Source organism: Enhydra lutris, unplaced genomic scaffold (genome assembly GCF_002288905.1).
Source record: "Enhydra lutris kenyoni isolate GAN:26980312 unplaced genomic scaffold, ASM228890v2 scaffoldscaffold34, whole genome shotgun sequence".
NCBI lineage: Eukaryota > Metazoa > Chordata > Mammalia > Carnivora > Mustelidae > Enhydra > Enhydra lutris.
In genome coordinates this window covers 26675707-26694162 of record NW_019154118.1, presented here as the reverse complement: position 1 = coordinate 26694162, position 18456 = coordinate 26675707, and the positions used below count along the sequence as shown (strand labels likewise).

The 18456-nt window shown below is 40.9% G+C and overlaps 1 protein-coding gene across 2 annotated transcripts in view; it reads left to right on the top strand.

Moving 5' to 3' along the window:
• LOC111153760 (glutamate ionotropic receptor AMPA type subunit 4) overlaps positions 1 to 18456 on the top strand; it is a 388143-nt gene that overhangs the window by 360577 nt on the left and 9110 nt on the right. The window contains exon 14 of one of the 2 annotated variants that reach the window (XM_022512980.1): positions 15082 to 15196. The exons of the other annotated variant lie outside the window; for it this stretch is intronic. Within the exon in view, the coding sequence (XP_022368688.1) occupies positions 15082 to 15196 (115 nt within the window). The remainder of the gene's footprint in view (positions 1 to 15081; positions 15197 to 18456) is intronic. 2 annotated transcript variants of the gene reach the window in all.

Below are 18456 nucleotides of genomic sequence, written 5' to 3'. Positions count from 1 at the left end.
CATCATGTAGCTTCGAGGGGCTCAAAGCCCAGAGGGTGATGGTGACAGACAGATAGTGTAGAACCTTCCATACAGTGGTTTTTCCCTGCACATTTTCATAACGGCCATTAGAGTAACGATTACCCCATCCTTCATTTCGACGCCTCTGGAATATATGGTGACAACCCAAGGTTCCACAGTACATCCATTTTCTCACCTGATGTCATTTTACTTGATCAAGAATTTTAATAAATTACCCAAAGTTAAATAACAATAGCACATGATCTTGTATGGGTTCAGGCTCATTCTCGGTCTCCACTTCCCTTCATGTCTCATGGAACTCAATCAATTGTCTGGTATTTGATCTTTCTTTTTGGGAGCCAGTCACTGAAATTATGCCAAAGGGTGACTAGGAATGGACTCTAAGTTCAGTTAACTAGACGGGAGTCTCAAAAAAAGACGTCGTTCAAACAAGAAAAGATTGTATCAGATGCCATGTAAATGAAAAATGAAACAAATTCAACAACTCCTACCCACCAAGCGCATGCATATGAATGTATTTGCCCCCACAAATCCTTGGTGCTAGTGCTCCTGTCTTCACCTAGACAGATGTGGCCCCTGAAGCTCAGGAGGAGAAGGAGCCCATCATTCTCCCGTCCCCAAATCCATGCCCCTTTCATGTGCTGCCTTCTTTCTCTCCAGAGATCCCAGAAGCCCTACTTAGCTAGAGGTACATTATGGGAGAAAACCTCTCTGTCCTACGTGTGATTCCCTATTTTGATCAAATAGAGCAAGTACCTAGTTTCGGATACTATCCCCTCTCCCCAACTTTCCTAACCCTCCCCTTTTATGACCCCTTAGGGTTTGGTTGGGGTTCTTTTTGCATGTTTGCAATAATTCTTGTTAATACCAAATTCACTACTGCCCTCCACACAGTGTCGGCTTGTAGCACCATCCGTTTACCCTCAAAAACACCAGGAACCTCAGGGAAACAGGTTGAGGGCACACAGCATGCCTCTGTCTCTTTAAGGAGCTCAGGTCCGCCTCACCCCATGCTCTCCCTGATTCACCCACCCAATGTGCTCTGCTCTACGCCAGGCTTCAGTTCATCCAAGCCCTGACACAACAGACTGATAAGAGCAGACTTTTGTCCCTCTTACACAGCGTATGTTCATTCCCCTTTGGCTTAATCCTCAAAATGAATTTGAAGCTCATTTCAATGTACTCCCCAGGATATCAGACAGTTGGTAGTGTCTTGTGAGACCTGAGGAAAGGGTTGGCCAGAACTGAACTTGACTTTAATACAAGACCATGTTCTATTATTGTTTAACTTTGGGTATTTCTCCCCTAGGAGGAGGACAGAGGAGAACTAACGAGCTCCAGGACCAAGGTAAGAGGGGAGTTTTCTTTCAAAAGAATGGGTTCCATCCATTTGAAGGAAACCCCTCCCCCACCTATTTTTTAATCCCTTTTTCTTTATAAATTTTATTTTTTAACCCACACCTTAGGAAACCAGCTTGCCACCTGTGTGTAATAGTTACTTGAACATCCCCTTAGAAATGTTATAGCAGGAAGTAGTAAACACCATCACACAAGTCCTATCAGTTACATGCTAATGCATCGAAAGTTCTCCGTCATCATTAACTATCAGTGCCAGTCTTGCATTACGGATCAGTCTCTTGCACAGGCCTGAAGAAATTGCCATCAGCCGTTTATTTCTCTCTGTAGAATACGGATGGTAACTGATAACCAAACCATAATGGGTGATGGGGTTACAAAAATATTAAAATTAAAAATCCAAAGTGTTTCTATAAAAAATTTATTATTCTTAAGAAATTTTTTTATTTAAAAATTTTATATTAATAGAAGCAGCTGATCAAATGTAAAGGATACAGAATGTGGAATATGCACAGGCCAGACTCTGGGTGGGCAGCAGTACAGACGTGATGAGATGTTTAAGGTGCCATATGAAGCCCGGGGAGGAAAACGAGGAAGGGGAGTGGACGCTGTGCTGAGCAGTGTTTCTCCGTGATGAGAGCGCCTTCCCGGGCACCCCTCCCAAGTGGTTTCCACTGTTACTGCTCACCTTCTGTGTCACTGTCCCTGGAAGTCGTCGGTATTCCATCCTTTTGGTACTGTGTGTCACATTGGTCCTTCCAGGCGAAAAACAAGTGAGCAAATCAAAAAGCATCCAGAATTTGATCTATTGTCAGAAAGATGGAACCCAACAAGGGTAGGGGGGCACGAAGGGACAGTGTCCAGACCCTCTGCGGCAATCCTTCTGTCATCCTTGCCCTCCAAGGAGGCCAGGTCTTGTGATTCAAGTAGATTTTAGGGAAGCTTGCAGCTCAGACAACTGAGCTACTTGAGGCTCAAGAAAAAGGGGATCCTAGGAAGCAGGGGAAATGTTCAGAAAGAAGGAGAATTCAGGTGATTTGTTGCCAATCATCACTGTCTTTCAGAGACAGTTCTGGGCATTTTGTTACAAGCCTGTTTAGAATCACCTTCAGGTTGGATTTTCAAGGTTTTTTAAGGAAAAAGATCTCTTCAAACAGATCTGTTTTTATTGGAGACTGTTGTCCTAGGAGCGGGAGCCACAGTAGCCATCTGATTAGGAACGGCTGTGAGAGGACGCGCATGAGATGGGAACTTGATTTCAGTGCCAGCATACCCTACTTTGTAGCTAATGCTATTGCCAGTGGTCACCAAGTACCGGCCTCTTAGCAGGTCATGCATTTTGTTGTCAGAAGTCAGAACCTAATTTTTGTGTTCTCACTCCCTGACTCCCTTAGTGAAACACACGGGATATGTTGGAGACACATAATTCACTCCTGAATTTGAAGATGCCGGATGTATGGTTCGCCTGAGCAGTCGCACACAGAAGGGAAAGCATTCCGGTGGTGTTTCGTGAACCGTGTCCACACCGACTTAGTCTGTCAGGCAGATCTGTTGTGCGATCTGAATTTCAGGAAACACTTCCTGGTGGTCTTGTGCAGGGAAAGAACTAGGGGTAGTTCAGCAGTGACTTGGTTGTTAGGTAACCTGAGCTTGAGATGAAACACCGTTTTCAGCTTTTTGCTTTGTGCCGTTGCTCTGTAAAGTGAAAAATACTGATCCCATATTGGTTGCATTCGGTTTATTATGTCTGTGAAAACCAATGAATGCAAGTGCCCAGGCTGGTAGCTTAAGAAATACTCGGGTACTCCTGGCCACGAGCAAGTGACTGAAGGGCTGTGTGCTGTGTTCTCGCGTTAATACCACTTGAAGCAAATGCCGGGGAAACTGTTTTCAGAATTCACAGTTCTGGGTTTTGTTTTTTAATAAAAATAAGTGAGGGGCTATAATTCTGTTTTGAAATACGGCTGTGAGCCCTGCTGCCCTCAGAGATGAGCAGCTTCGTGTCTCCCTTTGAAGGGCATAAACTGAAAAGCTGTAAAGACACACGGACTTAGAATTCTTAGGGTTTAGTTAGTTTTGAAGAACAGCAAGAGCCACCTGCCCTCCTAGTTGGGTGGTTCACAGCTTCCTCAGGTTCCCGGTAGCTTCGCATCCCTTCTTCTAGACGACCCGTTTTCCTCCCTCCTCGTTTATGCTCTTCTCCCACCTCACCAAAATCCAAGCCAAAAGTTAGCGTAGATAAAACGAGAGCAATTAAAGACATTTTACGTTCTATCCAAATCCTAGGCTTCCGCAAAGGAATCAGGCACCCAGAATGAAAGAGAAATTGAAACTTTAACTTTTTAAGAGTTTGTAGGGAGTCTGGTGGTGGGTATCAAGGAGGGCACGGATTGCATGGAGCACTGGGGGTGGTACATAAACAATGGATCTCGGAACACTGAAAAAATAAAATAAATTTAGAAAAAGAATTTGTAGGGAAATTTAAAATATTTGTAGATATTTATTAGACATAGTCAACTAAGTGCATATTTAAATACACAAAATAAATCTTAATCAGGTTAAACCACACAGCATTGGCATTTAATATCTGTTGATGACAAATGCAATTGTTAATTTCTCTGATGTACTGAGTTATACTGTTCTCAGTAGTAAATTTAGTAACAGGAGAATTCAATAAAAGTGACATGTTTTATTTGCTACTCATAAATAGGTTAGAACAAAATGATAAGAATACCATTATCTGGGATTTAGTTGTAAGTATCTGATTTCACCTGATACTTACAAGCTTGTATCTGATTTTATCAATTAGTACTTTTTCCTTGCCTGGATACACAAAGTGAGCTGGTAATCCCTTTATTTTAACCATCTATAATCTCACTGAAATACCATCTTAGGTATTTTGTTTATACGACAGACAAAATTGTTGGCCATTATTCATAAAAACAACTAGTGTCAGTAACTCGTCCTGTCCCTCTTACCGTCATTTGATAGACAGTTTGGGAGCATTTTGTTTTATTTTGTTCTGCTTTAAAACCCTCTCCATACTGGGTGTTCCCAAAATCCCTTAGGTGGCATGGTCAGAGGACCCCCTCTGATGATTCAGCTCTGGATTCTTTCATTTTAATAGGCTGCTTAAAAAGTAGCACCTTAAGTTAATCACGGAGATATCAGCCCTCCCTGTAGTCACTGAGTGGCTCCTGTAGTTCTCGCCCTGCCTTGGGACCAAGCAGGGTGTAAAATACCATGAAACATTCCAAGAAGGTCTGTTTGGGGAATTAGGGTGGTTAAGAGGCTGGGCTTCTGTGGTAGAAGGACTCGGGTTCCAATCCCACCTTTGGCATTTACCAGCCATGTGGATTCAGTAAGGAATTGGTGGGAATGTGAGAACTTGGGACAGAGCCTGGCTCAGTCAAATATAATGGAGTCATACTTTAAAGGTGTACCTATAAGCTGAATTGTTAGGAAGCTTTGGATGTCAGGAAAATTAGAACAAAGTCGTATCTTGGAAACAGCCACGAGGCCCCGAAGATTTTCAATAAAGCGGTGTAAACACGCAGTCATGAGTCTTCTGACTCTGGGTAGCTGAGAACAGATGCAGAGAGTCTGCGGATCTGTCTCAGGAGATAAAGGCTTTGACTCAGGTGTCACCTGTATAATAGAAATGAACATATAAATTTGAGAGACACCTTTTCAGAAAAAAAAAGTTCTTAATGGCTACTTAGCTGTAGGAAAGGAGTGGGAATGAAAATTTGAAGATGAGATTGAGTTTCTGTGATTGGGCTTTGTTGTTACTTGTGTTTACTTTTCTACTTCTTCTGTGAACATTTTCTGATCCATTATACTGAAGCTTCTTTATGATGACATGTTTAGGATCCCTCATTACCTGTCCTAAAAGATCAGATCGCAAGTCATTAGGAATCTAGTATGTATCAAAATAGACCCATCTTATTCCAACCTTAGGAAGGAACAAGGGTCACGATCTAATCAAATCAAGTCAATATAAAGTTTATTGGTACGGCTTTTTATGGTACGGCTTTTTAAGGAGCGTTATCTACTGTTCTTGGATATTTAGGAAGTGTCAGTTTCAGCTGATAAGACTGTAGGCCTCGCCTTAGAAGTCTTATCTCAGCTCAAGAAGTATTTAGCCAGAGGGGACAGAACTTGCTGGGAATGTATCAGTCAAAACTTAATGAGAGATTCCCCCCAGCAAGCCTGATGAATGGGGTGTGGGGGAGAAAATCCTCCTTGGAGAGCCAGAGTAGGGAGGAACGCGGAGTTTAGCTACACAGGCGAGGAGACCCACAGAAAGCAAAGTTTGACTGTGAGAGAGAGCACTGGACCAGGAGGCTGTGGACCACCAATCCCCACTGGGTCTTGGTGAGCTAGGCACCTGACTTGCTGTAGACCCCAGTGACCAATGAGAAGGTTTGCAACTCCCCTCCGACCCCCATCCTGACTCACAAATGCTAGGATTCTAGTTCTTTAAGGCAGCTGATGGAAGTTTTTAACAGTGAGCCAAGGAAGGAAACAGGGAACTTGGTTGTTGAGCATTCTGGAAATCCTGTAAAGAGAATAAGGAACAGGTCTAAGAGAAGAAGGAATCCCAAGTCAGGGACAGCGCAGAGGGCATCTAGCAAATCTGAAAGCCCTGTGCTGCTCGACAGCCCACACGCAGTGAATGGTGACTGCCACCACCTCTATTTCTGAAACTGTACTTCAGTAACAATCGCTTAACAGGAGATTCACAGAGAACTGTTAGCACTTCACAGTCTAGAGGTAGTGACAGTCCCATCTTGAAACATGCTCCCTGTTGTATGATTCCAAAACAGAAACTGATCATAAAAACAGGGTGGCTTGGGTGGGGACTGGAGCTGGTATCTCGAACAGCACCCCAAGGCCAGCACAAGTCAAATAAAATTGATACGATTTAATATGAATAATTGATCGTTAACCAATATTATGTAAGGGTTACCAAAAGTATCTTTGGACAGTTTTTATTTTTAACTGTTACCAGTGTAACATACAGTCCTTTAAGAAGCCTGCACCTGGGGGCACCCGGGTGGCTCATTAGGTTAAGTGTCTGACTCTTGATCTCAGTTCAGCTCTTGATCTCAGGGTAGTGAGTTCAAACCCTGCACTGGGCTGCACGCTGTGTGCGGAGTCTACTTAAAAAATTTTTTTAAAAATCAAGAAGCCCTGCCCATGATGTGTTTGTAGAATGATCACAAATTGAGGCTCGTAGCTTGCAAGTTCCTTAGTCTTAAAACCTCCTCTCTGTTAAAATTCTGGAGCAACCATGGGTCACAGAGATCTTTTTATGTCTTTCCCTTAATAGACATACTTGGAAGTGGTCATTAATTAATTTTAAAATAAGTGTTCCTACAATCTGGAAGAGAGATTTTTTTTTTATCTGCTTCACGATTCCCTTTCCAGGTTTTGCGAATCCCCAGAAATCGTTACGCCAGTCTCTCCATAGCCTTCACGAGCTTCTAAAAGAGGTCTCTGACCCAAAGGAGGATAGAAGATTCTACTCTGTGACCTAAAATTGACAAAATCATGAAACTAAACTGCATGAAATGTTCGTAAGGATTACATTTTTAAAAAAGTTTAACACTAAAAATGAAATTTTTTCATTCATCACAGTCTTTAGCTGGTGCTCTAAATTACCAGCAGAATCCTCACAAAAATCACAGTTTCTTCAAAGAATCACATTCCTCAGACCTAGGCCTCAAATAGCAATTAGTCATGCAAATTCCAAGGAACACAGACTTTAGGGGCACCTGGGCGGCTCAGTCAGCTAAGCATCTGCTTTGGCTCAGGTCTTGATCCCAGGACCCTGAGATGGAGCCCCACATTGGGCTCCCTGCTCAGCGGGGAGTCTGCTTCTCCTTCTCCCTCTGCTGCTCCCCCTGCTCGTGCTCATGCTCTCTCTCTCTTTCTCTCTCAAATAAGTAAATAAAATCTGCAGAAAACACACACTTTAGAAACCATTTCTGGAATCTAACCCAGTATCTACACAATTTATTTAGTTTTCTTTGACTCACTTGGAGTATGAAACGCAGAGGACTCTGTGCACTAAATTAACTACATATATGCCATTCAAAATCTAAAACAAAGACAATGGATCCTTCCTTATCAAAGTGGTTTTCAGAGGCTCATTATACATCATGTTGGGTCTGAATTGTCTGTCCATTGGAAAAAATTTTCTCTCCTAATTTTGATACCAAGTTATTGGTTGATAGTGCCATTTTCATGCAAATCTTACCTGTCATTGTGTAAACCAACTGGAATTAAAACTTAGTACCTTTTCTAAAAACATGTGCATATATATGCAGAGCAATTTAGCCCAAATCCTGTCTTTGGAAAGAAGTGCACAAATCCAATGAAGCAAAAAAGAGCCGTGTGCTTGTTTACTGGAAGGGATAATTTGGGAAGAAAGCTAACAGCACAGCTGCAAGTTAAATGGAAAACTTAGTGGAGCATTTATAATGCTGACAACCAGTTACTCTTCCAAGGCCACACACAGCCAAGCAAGGGTAGAACGGTGGACACGGACGCCTTTCCTTAAGATCAGATCCTCACCTGCTTATCAGAGGACAGCCTGCTGATTTGTATTTGCTTATTATATTTTCTTGCCCGATAAACTAGTTCTTTCTCAGTGAGTTATTCATAGACTTTATACAAAATTCTGGGCTTGTTGTCATTTCTCAGTTTCGTGGCTGATTTCCTCCAAACACCTTTACTTGGGGGGAATATCATTAAACTGCAAAAGTAAAACCCCATCTGTCCTGTGCTCCTCTCTTCCCATCTCCTCGTGCTCTACTGGGGTAAACTTTCCCGTATGCAACCCTCATGACCGTAGTGACAGTTGCCACCATCATTTAATAAGAGAACCAGCAGTCTGTGCAAGAGTCTGTGAAAAATTATTCATTTCTCATGAAATTACTGTTTTCTTACTACAGTGGTCCTAGAAATTCTTCTGCATGTACTTATCTCCTGCATCACAAAGTCTAAATCAAATGAGTTTTCCAATCTGGAATTTTATGGGTTTTTTGTTTGTTTGTTTTGTTTTTTTAAGATTTTACTTATTTGACAGAGAGAGACACAGCAAGAGAGGGAACACTAGCAGGGGGAGTGGGAGAGGGAGAAGCAGGCTGGGCTCCATCTCAAGCCCCTGGGATCATGACCTGAGTGGATTAACCAAGAGCCACCCAGGCACCCCTGGAATTTTAGTTTAAATGCAAAAAAGGAATTCAGAAAAGATGTGGTGTGATGAAAGACTTTTTTAATTGCATTTTTTTCCTAATTCCTTCAGAAATGAAAAGGACTTTTTTCTTAGGGTCTCTACTACTTGTTCCGGGGGAAAATGTAGTTGCCAGCCCTGAAAATTCTTTTCCTAAAAACAGAGGTATATACATACACACACACACACACACACACACACACACACACACACACTTTTTTTTTTTTTTAATTTATTTATTCGAGAGACAGAGAGAGAGCATGAGAGGGGAGGTCAGAGGGAGAAGCAGACTCCCCATGGAGCTGAGAGCCCGATGTGGGACTCGATCCCAAGATTCCGGGATCATGACCTGAGCCGAAGGCAGTCGCTTAACCAACTGAGCCACCCAGGCGCCCCACACACTTTTTTTTTAATGGCCTACTTAGCAGAACTAAAGTCTACCCACCATCACATTCATTTAATTCAGCCTAAGCTCACCTTGTCTATGTAAATATGTGTGAAACAGCGAGTCTTCTCTCCAGGCCTCTGAGAGTTCTATTAACCTCCTGCAGATCCTGTCTGATGGGGGAGGCCTACTAATTGATGCATTACTCATACTTCTCTGCCTGACCTGTTCCCTTCAAATAAGGCAGAACCTTTGCAGAAGCCCAGTACATCATCCCTTGTCCTCCAGCCTGTGACTAGAGACACAAAACCAGGTGGGCCAAAGCCAGTCACATCATCAGGAGCAATAAATGCTTTAATAACATCCTTAAGAGCAATTCCTAAATTCTACCTCTTTTTTTTTTTTTTGGATCCAAAATAAAATGTTGATTTGCATAAAACAGATCTTTTAGGCATAATATTATAAAATAATATAAAATTAGAAAAAATAATATAAAATTGGAAAATAATTGAGAAGGCTTTTTTGTTTGTAGTTACTTATTATTAAAGTATCACTTATTGTAGAAAATTTTGGATGGGTGGGGAAGCATAGAAAGGAAAATGCAATCCAAACTAATCCTAATCCGTACGTCCAGAGATAGCTCTTTGTTGGATTTTTTTCCTCAATATTTTTCCATTAATGTCTCTGTCTCTAAATATATATTTTTATTCTTAAATTAAAATTAAGTGAATATACAAATTATTTCTTTTTTTCACTTAACGTTACATTGTAATCATTTTTACTGGTCATTAAAAACTTCGAATGGTCGTAAAGCCTTCAGCCATATGAATTAGGGGTGCTTATCAATACCATCAACCTGGGGAGCTTTGTAAAAATGTATACACAGTGCCTCTGATTCAGAGGGACCTGACCCAGCAGTGTTAGGCCTGGGCATCTGTATTTGTGATGGTAACTCTACTCAAATCAAGCTTGAGAACCACTGCTGGGTCTCCCCACGTCTACTTCCTTCTCCTCTTCTGGTGGGCACATAAATTGCCTGCCATGTTTGCTACAGAAACATACTGTGAGGTTCATTCAATTACTCCCATCAACATCATTGATTAACTTTATTAGACTTGGTTCCTCAAAAGAGAATTATTATTAACCAGTAATATTTAGCCAATTAACGTAGTTATCAACATTATCAGTAATTTCCAAGGACAAGAACTGTGTTTAAGCTTTTTTTTTTTTTTTAAGATTTTTTTTTTTTTTTTTTTTTTTTTTGCCACAGAGAGAGAGGGAGAGAGAGCACAGGCAGACAGAATGGCAGGCAGAGGCAGAGGGAGAAGCAGGCTCCCTGCTGAGGAAGGAGCCCGATGCGGGACTCGATCCCAGGACGCTGGGATCATGACCCGGGCGAAAGGCAGCCACTTAACCAACTGAGCCACCCAGGCGTCCCATGTGTTTAAGCTTTTGTTGTGCAGTCATCTAACTTCATTTTTTAGTTCCTAATTCTGTCATCAGTGGAGGAGGACACCCATCTTATTTAGTTCTTTACTGTTTTGCACATTATCTTTACTTTTGTCTTTCCTAACACGAGTGGCAGAGAATTGAACTGGCATCATTTTAATTCACAGTAATTTAATTGCAAGCCAAGACTAATGCTTTTTATATGATTTGCATGATCTTCTGCATAAATCATCTAGTAACATCCTTTGTGGATTTTAAAGGGATTTTCTTACCTGTTGACACAATGTCTTGTGGATTCACAGTTTTTAACTTTTTAAAAAACAGACTAAGATTAATTGGAGACTATGAAAAAAAGTTTGCTGGCATCATTCAGGTAAATATTCTGGACATTAGAACCCCATGATATTTAAATTTTACAGAGTTTAGGGGCACCTGGCTGTCTCAGTCAATAGAACTCGACTCTTGATCTCAGGGTTATAAGTTCGATTACTTAGAAATAAAATCTTCATATACCAATATCTATACCTACGTGTATGTGTAGAGAGAGAGAGTGTGTTAGTTTAGTATGGAGAGAGCATTCCTGTTAAGAGAGCACAGGCCTAAAAGTGATGAGACTTTTTCATGTGCATATAACTAATAGATCCTTTCCTGTAACGATAATAAAGCAGTAGCAAAATCACACTGTATGTTCAAATATACTGCACTATCACTGCCAGCAATGAAATACTGATCCTATTAAGTAAAACGGAATTGAGTTTTTTTAAATCAGACTAAATACGATATTGCAAGTTATTTGTTCTACAAACTACATATGCCCTAAATATCCCATGTGCAGATGTTAACTAAGGCTAGGGCTGGTGTATCAGTCCTTTCTAATAATATTCTTAAATCCAGGGAATCATAAAAAACATTGATTAAACTTAAACTGTAAAAATGTTCCTATTATAAACTTCAAAAATGACAAATATTTTGTCAGATGTACATTTTATTTTTTTTTTAAAGATATTTATTTGAGAGAGAGAGCGAAAGAGAGCGTGAGAGGGGGGAGGATCAGAGGGAGAAACAGACTCCCTGCTGAGCAGGGAGCCCGATGCGGGACTCAATCCTGGGACTCCAGGATCACAACCCGAGCCGAAGGCAGGCGCCCAACCAACTGAGCCACCCATGGGTCCCCAGATGTACATTTTAAAACCTCACCATCAGAAAAATTACAAGCGATACGGTCGCTTGTATATATACAGGAGTAAATATAATGAGTAAAGAATAAAAGCATATCTAAACATACAGAAATGAATGATAAATTATTTATGAAAGGGTGGAAGAGATGGATATCTTCACCCAAATTAAGATGCTTTTAACAAGAAAATCTCTGCACTAGATGACTTTACCCAATATCAATAAGTAGAAGTTCAGGTCTTAGTTCCCATTCTTGAGCTTCTGTTGTATGTGGTCTTAACAAGAGTCTCATTAACAAGAACGGGTCCTGGAAGTTAGTGCGAAGCGGTATGGCTTTTCATTATCTCAAGCTCAGTGGAAGGAAATTTCAGGAATAAAAAACCTTGGGCAGTTTTCTTGAGCTTCTGGAGTTTGACTCAAAGATCATTCTCCTTCCACCCTACATCAAGTACCCCACCATCTCACCACTATTAAAAAGCCAACTTGGAGAAGGGTTTTTCTTACCTAGAATTCCCCAAAGGTACAAAAAGCAAGAAGTAAGTTACCTGAGTCCTACTTCATTCTATGGAAGGTCCTTTTCAACACACCAGGGCTCTCAGTTGTGGTTTATGCCCCTGCAGCAAGAATGTAATCATTGACTCTTTCTTCTTCTCCTTTCATTTTTAAATGATAACAGTCTACTAGGTTGAGTTGATCTGTAAACCTGCCTTTTATAGGACAAGAAGAGTAATCAGTATAAGGAACGGCACACATTTCTCTTCTAACACTCATCTTCTTGGCCGACCACTACTTTGGCTTCTCTGAGGCTTCCTCAGGACCAGAATATCTCTGATCATTAATCTGCGTTTCTGACCTTGACTCTGATACCTCTGTCTGAAGTGTAGGAAGGGGATTGCAAAGCAATAGTAAAACGTGCTGTAGTGAGAGTCTGCTTCCTGTGTCCCTCATTTACCCCCCAGTACTTGTGACTTCCCTAAGCATGCCTCTGCTTCCTCCTTCAGGGTTTCTTTTTCTCTTGCCTAAGTAAAAAAAGAAAAAAAAAAAAACAACTATTAAATCTATTCCAGCAAAATGAGTGAAGAAGTAACTTTATGTATTTTTTAAGTCACTTGATGATTCTTAGAATTAATAACATGTAAAAGCAACGTGTTTCATAAAATAGGGCAGATGTTCTAATGTGGTTTATGCTAGTTGAGATGGCAATCTCCAGAGGTCGGTTGACCTGATTATATACAGAAATGACGTCTGTAGTCAGCTGTAGAAAACAGGCAGTTTTCACGTGCAGAAAAATCTTAGTACCTGAAGACTCTTTCTGAATATTAATTACCAGGGGCCTCCCATGCATCCTAAGAGAAAAGTAAATGTACATTTAATAATATTAGGCAGACTTTATCAAGGGGCTGCATGTTTCTGGAAGGAAAAACGTGATTTGTGAACTGGGCAGTGACTTACCTATTGGTCAGGTGTATCATATAAACCAGATATTGCTGGTTACACACACACACACACGGATAGCGGTGTGAAACTGAACTGTTTTTACATGGCCTATTAGATGGTCTTAGAAAGACAATGTCTTAGAATAATTTTGTAGAAAACTTTATTCCAAATGGTTTTCTCAACATGAAGCTTTTTTTCCTTATCCATTCCTTTATTTTGCTTTTTGTTTTCTCCTGTGCTGTGGAACTGTCTTTGGATATGGCTAAAAACCCTGTTAAATAACCCTCTCATGAAATGACTTCGGTTTTATCCAAGGAATGGTCTAAACCAACTCATAAAATTATTGGGATGCCAGTTCATTAAAACATCTCAGATGAATGTTTCAGGCTAAAATAAAGTGGAATATAAAAATAATTTTCTCCAAAATAAAAAATTTGAGTCGTCCAGCTTAAATCACTAGAAGACAAATTTAGTTTGTTGTAGGTGCAAAATAAATTAAAACAACTTTCTCCCAATGACATTTTTTTTTAAATAGGTCTCTCTTCAGTGAATATTCATCATTCTTGCATTTCGGTATGGTCCTTTTGGTGATTAAACCAACCACCTGATACTGCTCACTTTGGGAAGTATATGCATTATTTAAGGCCACCAGTGTGGCACTTAGGAAGGTGGGAGCGGCTGATTATTTAATTAGCATTTCATAAGTGGCGGAACAGTTAATACTCTCAAAGTGCATGGGTTACTCGCGGGAAGTGTTTATTCTCCAAGTGGATCAGACTGTCACAACATTGGAGAATGAACATTGTTTACATAAAATTTGATAAACACATTTTAAGAAAAGAAGCATTTCCACAGGCTGATGGCTGGTGAAATATGTAACCCTTTTTACTAGTCGACAGCCGTTTCACTTGCAAATCAGTTTTCAAGTGCTGTTCGTTAATACGGGGCTGTCCTGTTTTATTTCTAACTCGTACAGCATTAAAGCATCAGCAGACTCCGTTTTTATCAGCTAGCATAGCCCTAACTCTCCATATAGAAGCCACTCCCTCACTTTAACAGAAATTTCATGAAATGGTGGGAAGTCCTCTTGAAGGACATAATGGCTCATTTAAAAACTGTAACCTGGAGGCAAGTAAGAAACCACATACCTGGCAGGCAGAAGCCTGTGACACATTTTTAACCCTTTCAGACATTCATTAGAATCTGCTCCCTTTTTCCCTGGTAGAGATACCCAAGGAGCGACCGAATCTTGAGTCTGCAAAGTTCCGATCCCATGCAGCCCAGCTTCCTGGGGTTCAGTTCCTTAATTTCAGCAGTGGAATTGGCCATGCCAGCCCAGTTTCTAAATAGCATCCAAACCCTTCAAGAATCTACACCAAACTCAAATATAAGACCTTTTCCCTGAGGGCTGCTACTCCCTTTCTCTTGACCATCCGGTGACTTCTAGCACAGGAAACCGAACCCAGCATGCCAATCTTAGATTCTGAGACCAGTGAAATAAAACATGAATGAAACTAAACTCCTGCAAACAATAAAGGGAACCAAAATTCAGCTGGATTCTTTGTGGTCATGAAGTCCGTTCACAAAAATGAATGAATGGCTGCTTTTTTGGTTCGGAATGCTGTTCCACGTTTCCTTCTGGGAATGCATTTTCATCTCGGTGTCTTCAGCTGTTGACATTCTTAGAGGCAGAGGAGCTCAAGGCACAGTTCTTCCTGTTTACTGCTCTTTTGCAAAAGAAAGAAAAATCCATGTCATTGGTTGATAACAGAGTCATTTATTGGAATAAATGAGCTCTGAGAATGAGCAGCACCAAGTAACCCCGTGTTTCACATGCTTTGAAATTAGTCCCCATTGCCTTCGGTTTGGACTCTGGCGGACAGGGCTGCAGGACCGCAAAATGAGAGGTTTATTTAGCGCCTGGGAGAAGCTTCTAAAAGAGCTTAAGTCCTCATTCCTTCTAACATCTTAACAGCTGTGCAGTTTCTCACAAAATATGTTTTATCGTTTCAAGAAATGCTGTTAACCTCGCAGTTTTAAAACTGAATGAACAAGGCCTCTTGGACAAATTGAAAAACAAATGGTGGTACGACAAAGGAGAATGTGGCAGCGGGGGAGGTGACTCCAAGGTCAGCCTCAATGTCACCAAAAGCGGGTAAACAGTATGTATAGTAATAGGTGCATCTGCTGGGAGACGCAGCTTGGACCCCCCCCCACCGCCACCCCTATAATTGCCAGTCCAGTCCCTTTGAAACCCAAGTATGCAATTACTGTCAAAGCAAAAATATTCGCAGCCATTACCAATTTGGGGGACACACGAACAGACCTCATTACAAAAGTGCCTGCACCTCTCTGGCTTTACAGAGTCATGGGTCAGACCCTGTAGTCCTGCGAACCCCCTTGTAGAAAGCAGGAAGGGATCCAAGCCTTTGAAAGGGCAATTCAGTGATGGGAGGGGGCAGACACCAAGGGGAACTCTGTCTCCTTTGGCTTGCCCGCTTGTGCTGAGACCCCTACAAAGTGTTTTTGAGTAACAGCAATGACTTGACACCACGTGGACCTTCCTAGAATACCTTCCAGAAATCCATGTCTCCACCCAGAACCCTTCACACCTCATTACATACCAAGTTAAGTCAGAGATGGTCATGTGAACTAGAATTTTTTGCCTTCGTAAATGGATCAAATCACAAAATGATCAACTCCAAAAACAAGACCCGTTCAAGCTCGTCTCCATTCAAAAACACCAGCCACATATTCACTTAAGGAGTATTAACTCTTTATATTTGGCGCCCTAACTTGCCTACAGTGTTCTGACAGTTTCCATAAAAACATAAGTAAATACATATTTATATGCAGAGGAAATTATTTAAATTTACACTCTCTATTTTCCATGCAAATTAGAAATAGAAGAAAACATGCTCTGATAGCACCAAAGAAAAGCAAAAATTTTCTAGTCCATTAGAAAAATTTTGCTCACAAATATTTACTTTTATCACCAGTGTAAGAGAAGTACAACAGTGCTTAACATTCCACAAAAATGATTAACAAAGTCCTATTTTAGTGTCCATTAAAACATCTTTCCAGAGAAAAATAAGCAGAGCAGAAACATACGCACAATGGAAAAGTCTGTGTAAGAAAATTCACTTCTGTTTATTTCACTGAGGGGCTGGACAGCTCAGTCGGCTTTTAATCTGTTTGTATCCCATCGATTGTTTGGTACCAAACGGACACTAAATATTTGTTGTCAAAAAATATATGTAAATCTAACCTTGTAGCTCTCAAAAGTAGATCTGTTGTCCCCATAGGTATGCAGTAACTTACTTCACCAAACATGAGCTACAAAGTGATACATTCTAAAACGTTACCTCAGATCTTAAATGTTATAAGAATCAACATAAAATAGTCCCCCCAAATGATATCATAATATGTTCTGTGTCCCCTCAGAAGTTCTGTTTTCATACTAAAAACCATTCCTTGTAGGTTGTTGACTGATGTACTATCGCTGAGCAAATAGGTGATCACCATTTAAGTGTTAATAATGCCCGACTCTGAATTTGTGATAAAAGGCGGTGTTTTAAATGCCCTCACCTAACTTAGGAGGCACTTGCTGTTTCATTTTTGTTTTGTACCTTCTACAGGTGACTAGTTTTCTTTTTTAAAGTTATCTCACCCCTCCCGTGGGGCCTGATCTTCCTCAGAGGAGGTGAGATAAGGAGGAGAAGGGCTCAGTTGGAGAACAAAGATAGTTTTTGAGCTTTTGCTGAGTATGAAGCCAAGGCAGGAGAGAAATTAAATGACACCAGTGTAGGGGGGAATATGGTCATTCGGAGGCCCCGGCCCAAGCATGCTGAAATCTGACGTTGTCTGACTTTCAAATACAGACTCTTGTTGGGAGAAAACTCAGCTTTCTAGTAGTAATTCATCTCACAGAGGGGGAAAATCATGGAAAGCCCCACCCCAGGGACCCACCCATGAATGGGCTCCTTTGAGGAGACAGGACACCCGCCTGCCATTGTCCAGCCTTCCATTCAGCCGCAAATTATTAAGTTTCTGCCTTCAGTGGGCCACGCTCCATATTTGTGGGGGAAAAGGGAATTCTCTTTTTCTCAAGGAGCTCATGACTTAGTAGACCTGAAAACTGAACTGAGTCACTAGTCAGTGACCTCTAGTCACAACCTGTGGCTACAAAATAATCCGTATCCCCTCTCTGAGAGCCCTTCCCAGAGCATGGCGTTCTGACCCAGCTGCCCTCAGCCCAGGCCTCACGCTGAAATGCAAACATTGAAGGAAAGAAGTGAGAAAAAGGGTCCTGCATCTTAAAAAATAATAAAGTAGAAAGGCAGGATTTGGGGTATCCAAATCCATTTTTTTTAATTTACTTAATAATATTAGGGCAATGTGGTCTTTTCTATGATCAGAAGAAATTCATACTTACTCTTGTGAATAACGTAATAGAAGTTTACCAGTTGGCAGTAAACCAATTTAAAAATATCATTGCAATGTGTAAAACTCATTTTCCTCCCTGATGAATCTGATACGGTTTAGTCAGAGCACAGACTGTACACAGAATTTTATGTCCGTTTTTGATGTGAGTTACTTACTCCTGGTTCTAGCTGGAAATTTTGGCAAGGCCTGTAATCATTAATGATGTATAAAATTATTGATTTTTTTGTTTTATACCTTATTTTCCTTTATGCATATAAAAACAGGCACACTCAGGAATGTGGACATTCGTATAAAAATTACTTCGTAAATGTGATTACCAAATCATGTCTTCTTTAGGAATTATATTAGATCACATGATACCCGTTTCCAGTTTAGCACTTTGAAGACTGTAGCCCATTCCTGACTTTAAAGTAGGTCGTAAGTGGCCTTCTCCCCTTTACCACAGCCATAGATGCCAAGGCAAGAATGAAGGGATTATTACCAAAAGTATGAGTTCATAAGCAGGAAAAAAAATGCGGCAAACAAAAGCCAGCAATCTCCCAGGAACACATTCCTTGCTCAGTGCCCAATACTCTGCCAGTTGACCCTTGAGTTTGGTTCCCAATGAATATCTTAAATTCAAAATTCTAATCTACTCAGAGCCCCTAAAACCAGCTCCTGTGGTGGAGAGCAGAAGGAACAAAGAAGCAAGGGGAGAAGTGAAGGGAGAAGGGGAAAGGTAGGATCTTAAGGACATCCCTTCCAGAAGAAACTGAAAGAAACTCTGCTTTCTTTTCCTTCCCTTTGCAGCATTCAGCATGAAGTCCTCCTCCCGGAGCACCCTAGTCGAGAAGTGCAGTGTAGGCTCATAGAATACACCTGTGCACGTATTAGAAAGGCTTTTGGTGGGGACCTCAACACTCTTATCAATTAAAGGAAAAGCTTGCTCTGGGTTCAAAATAAT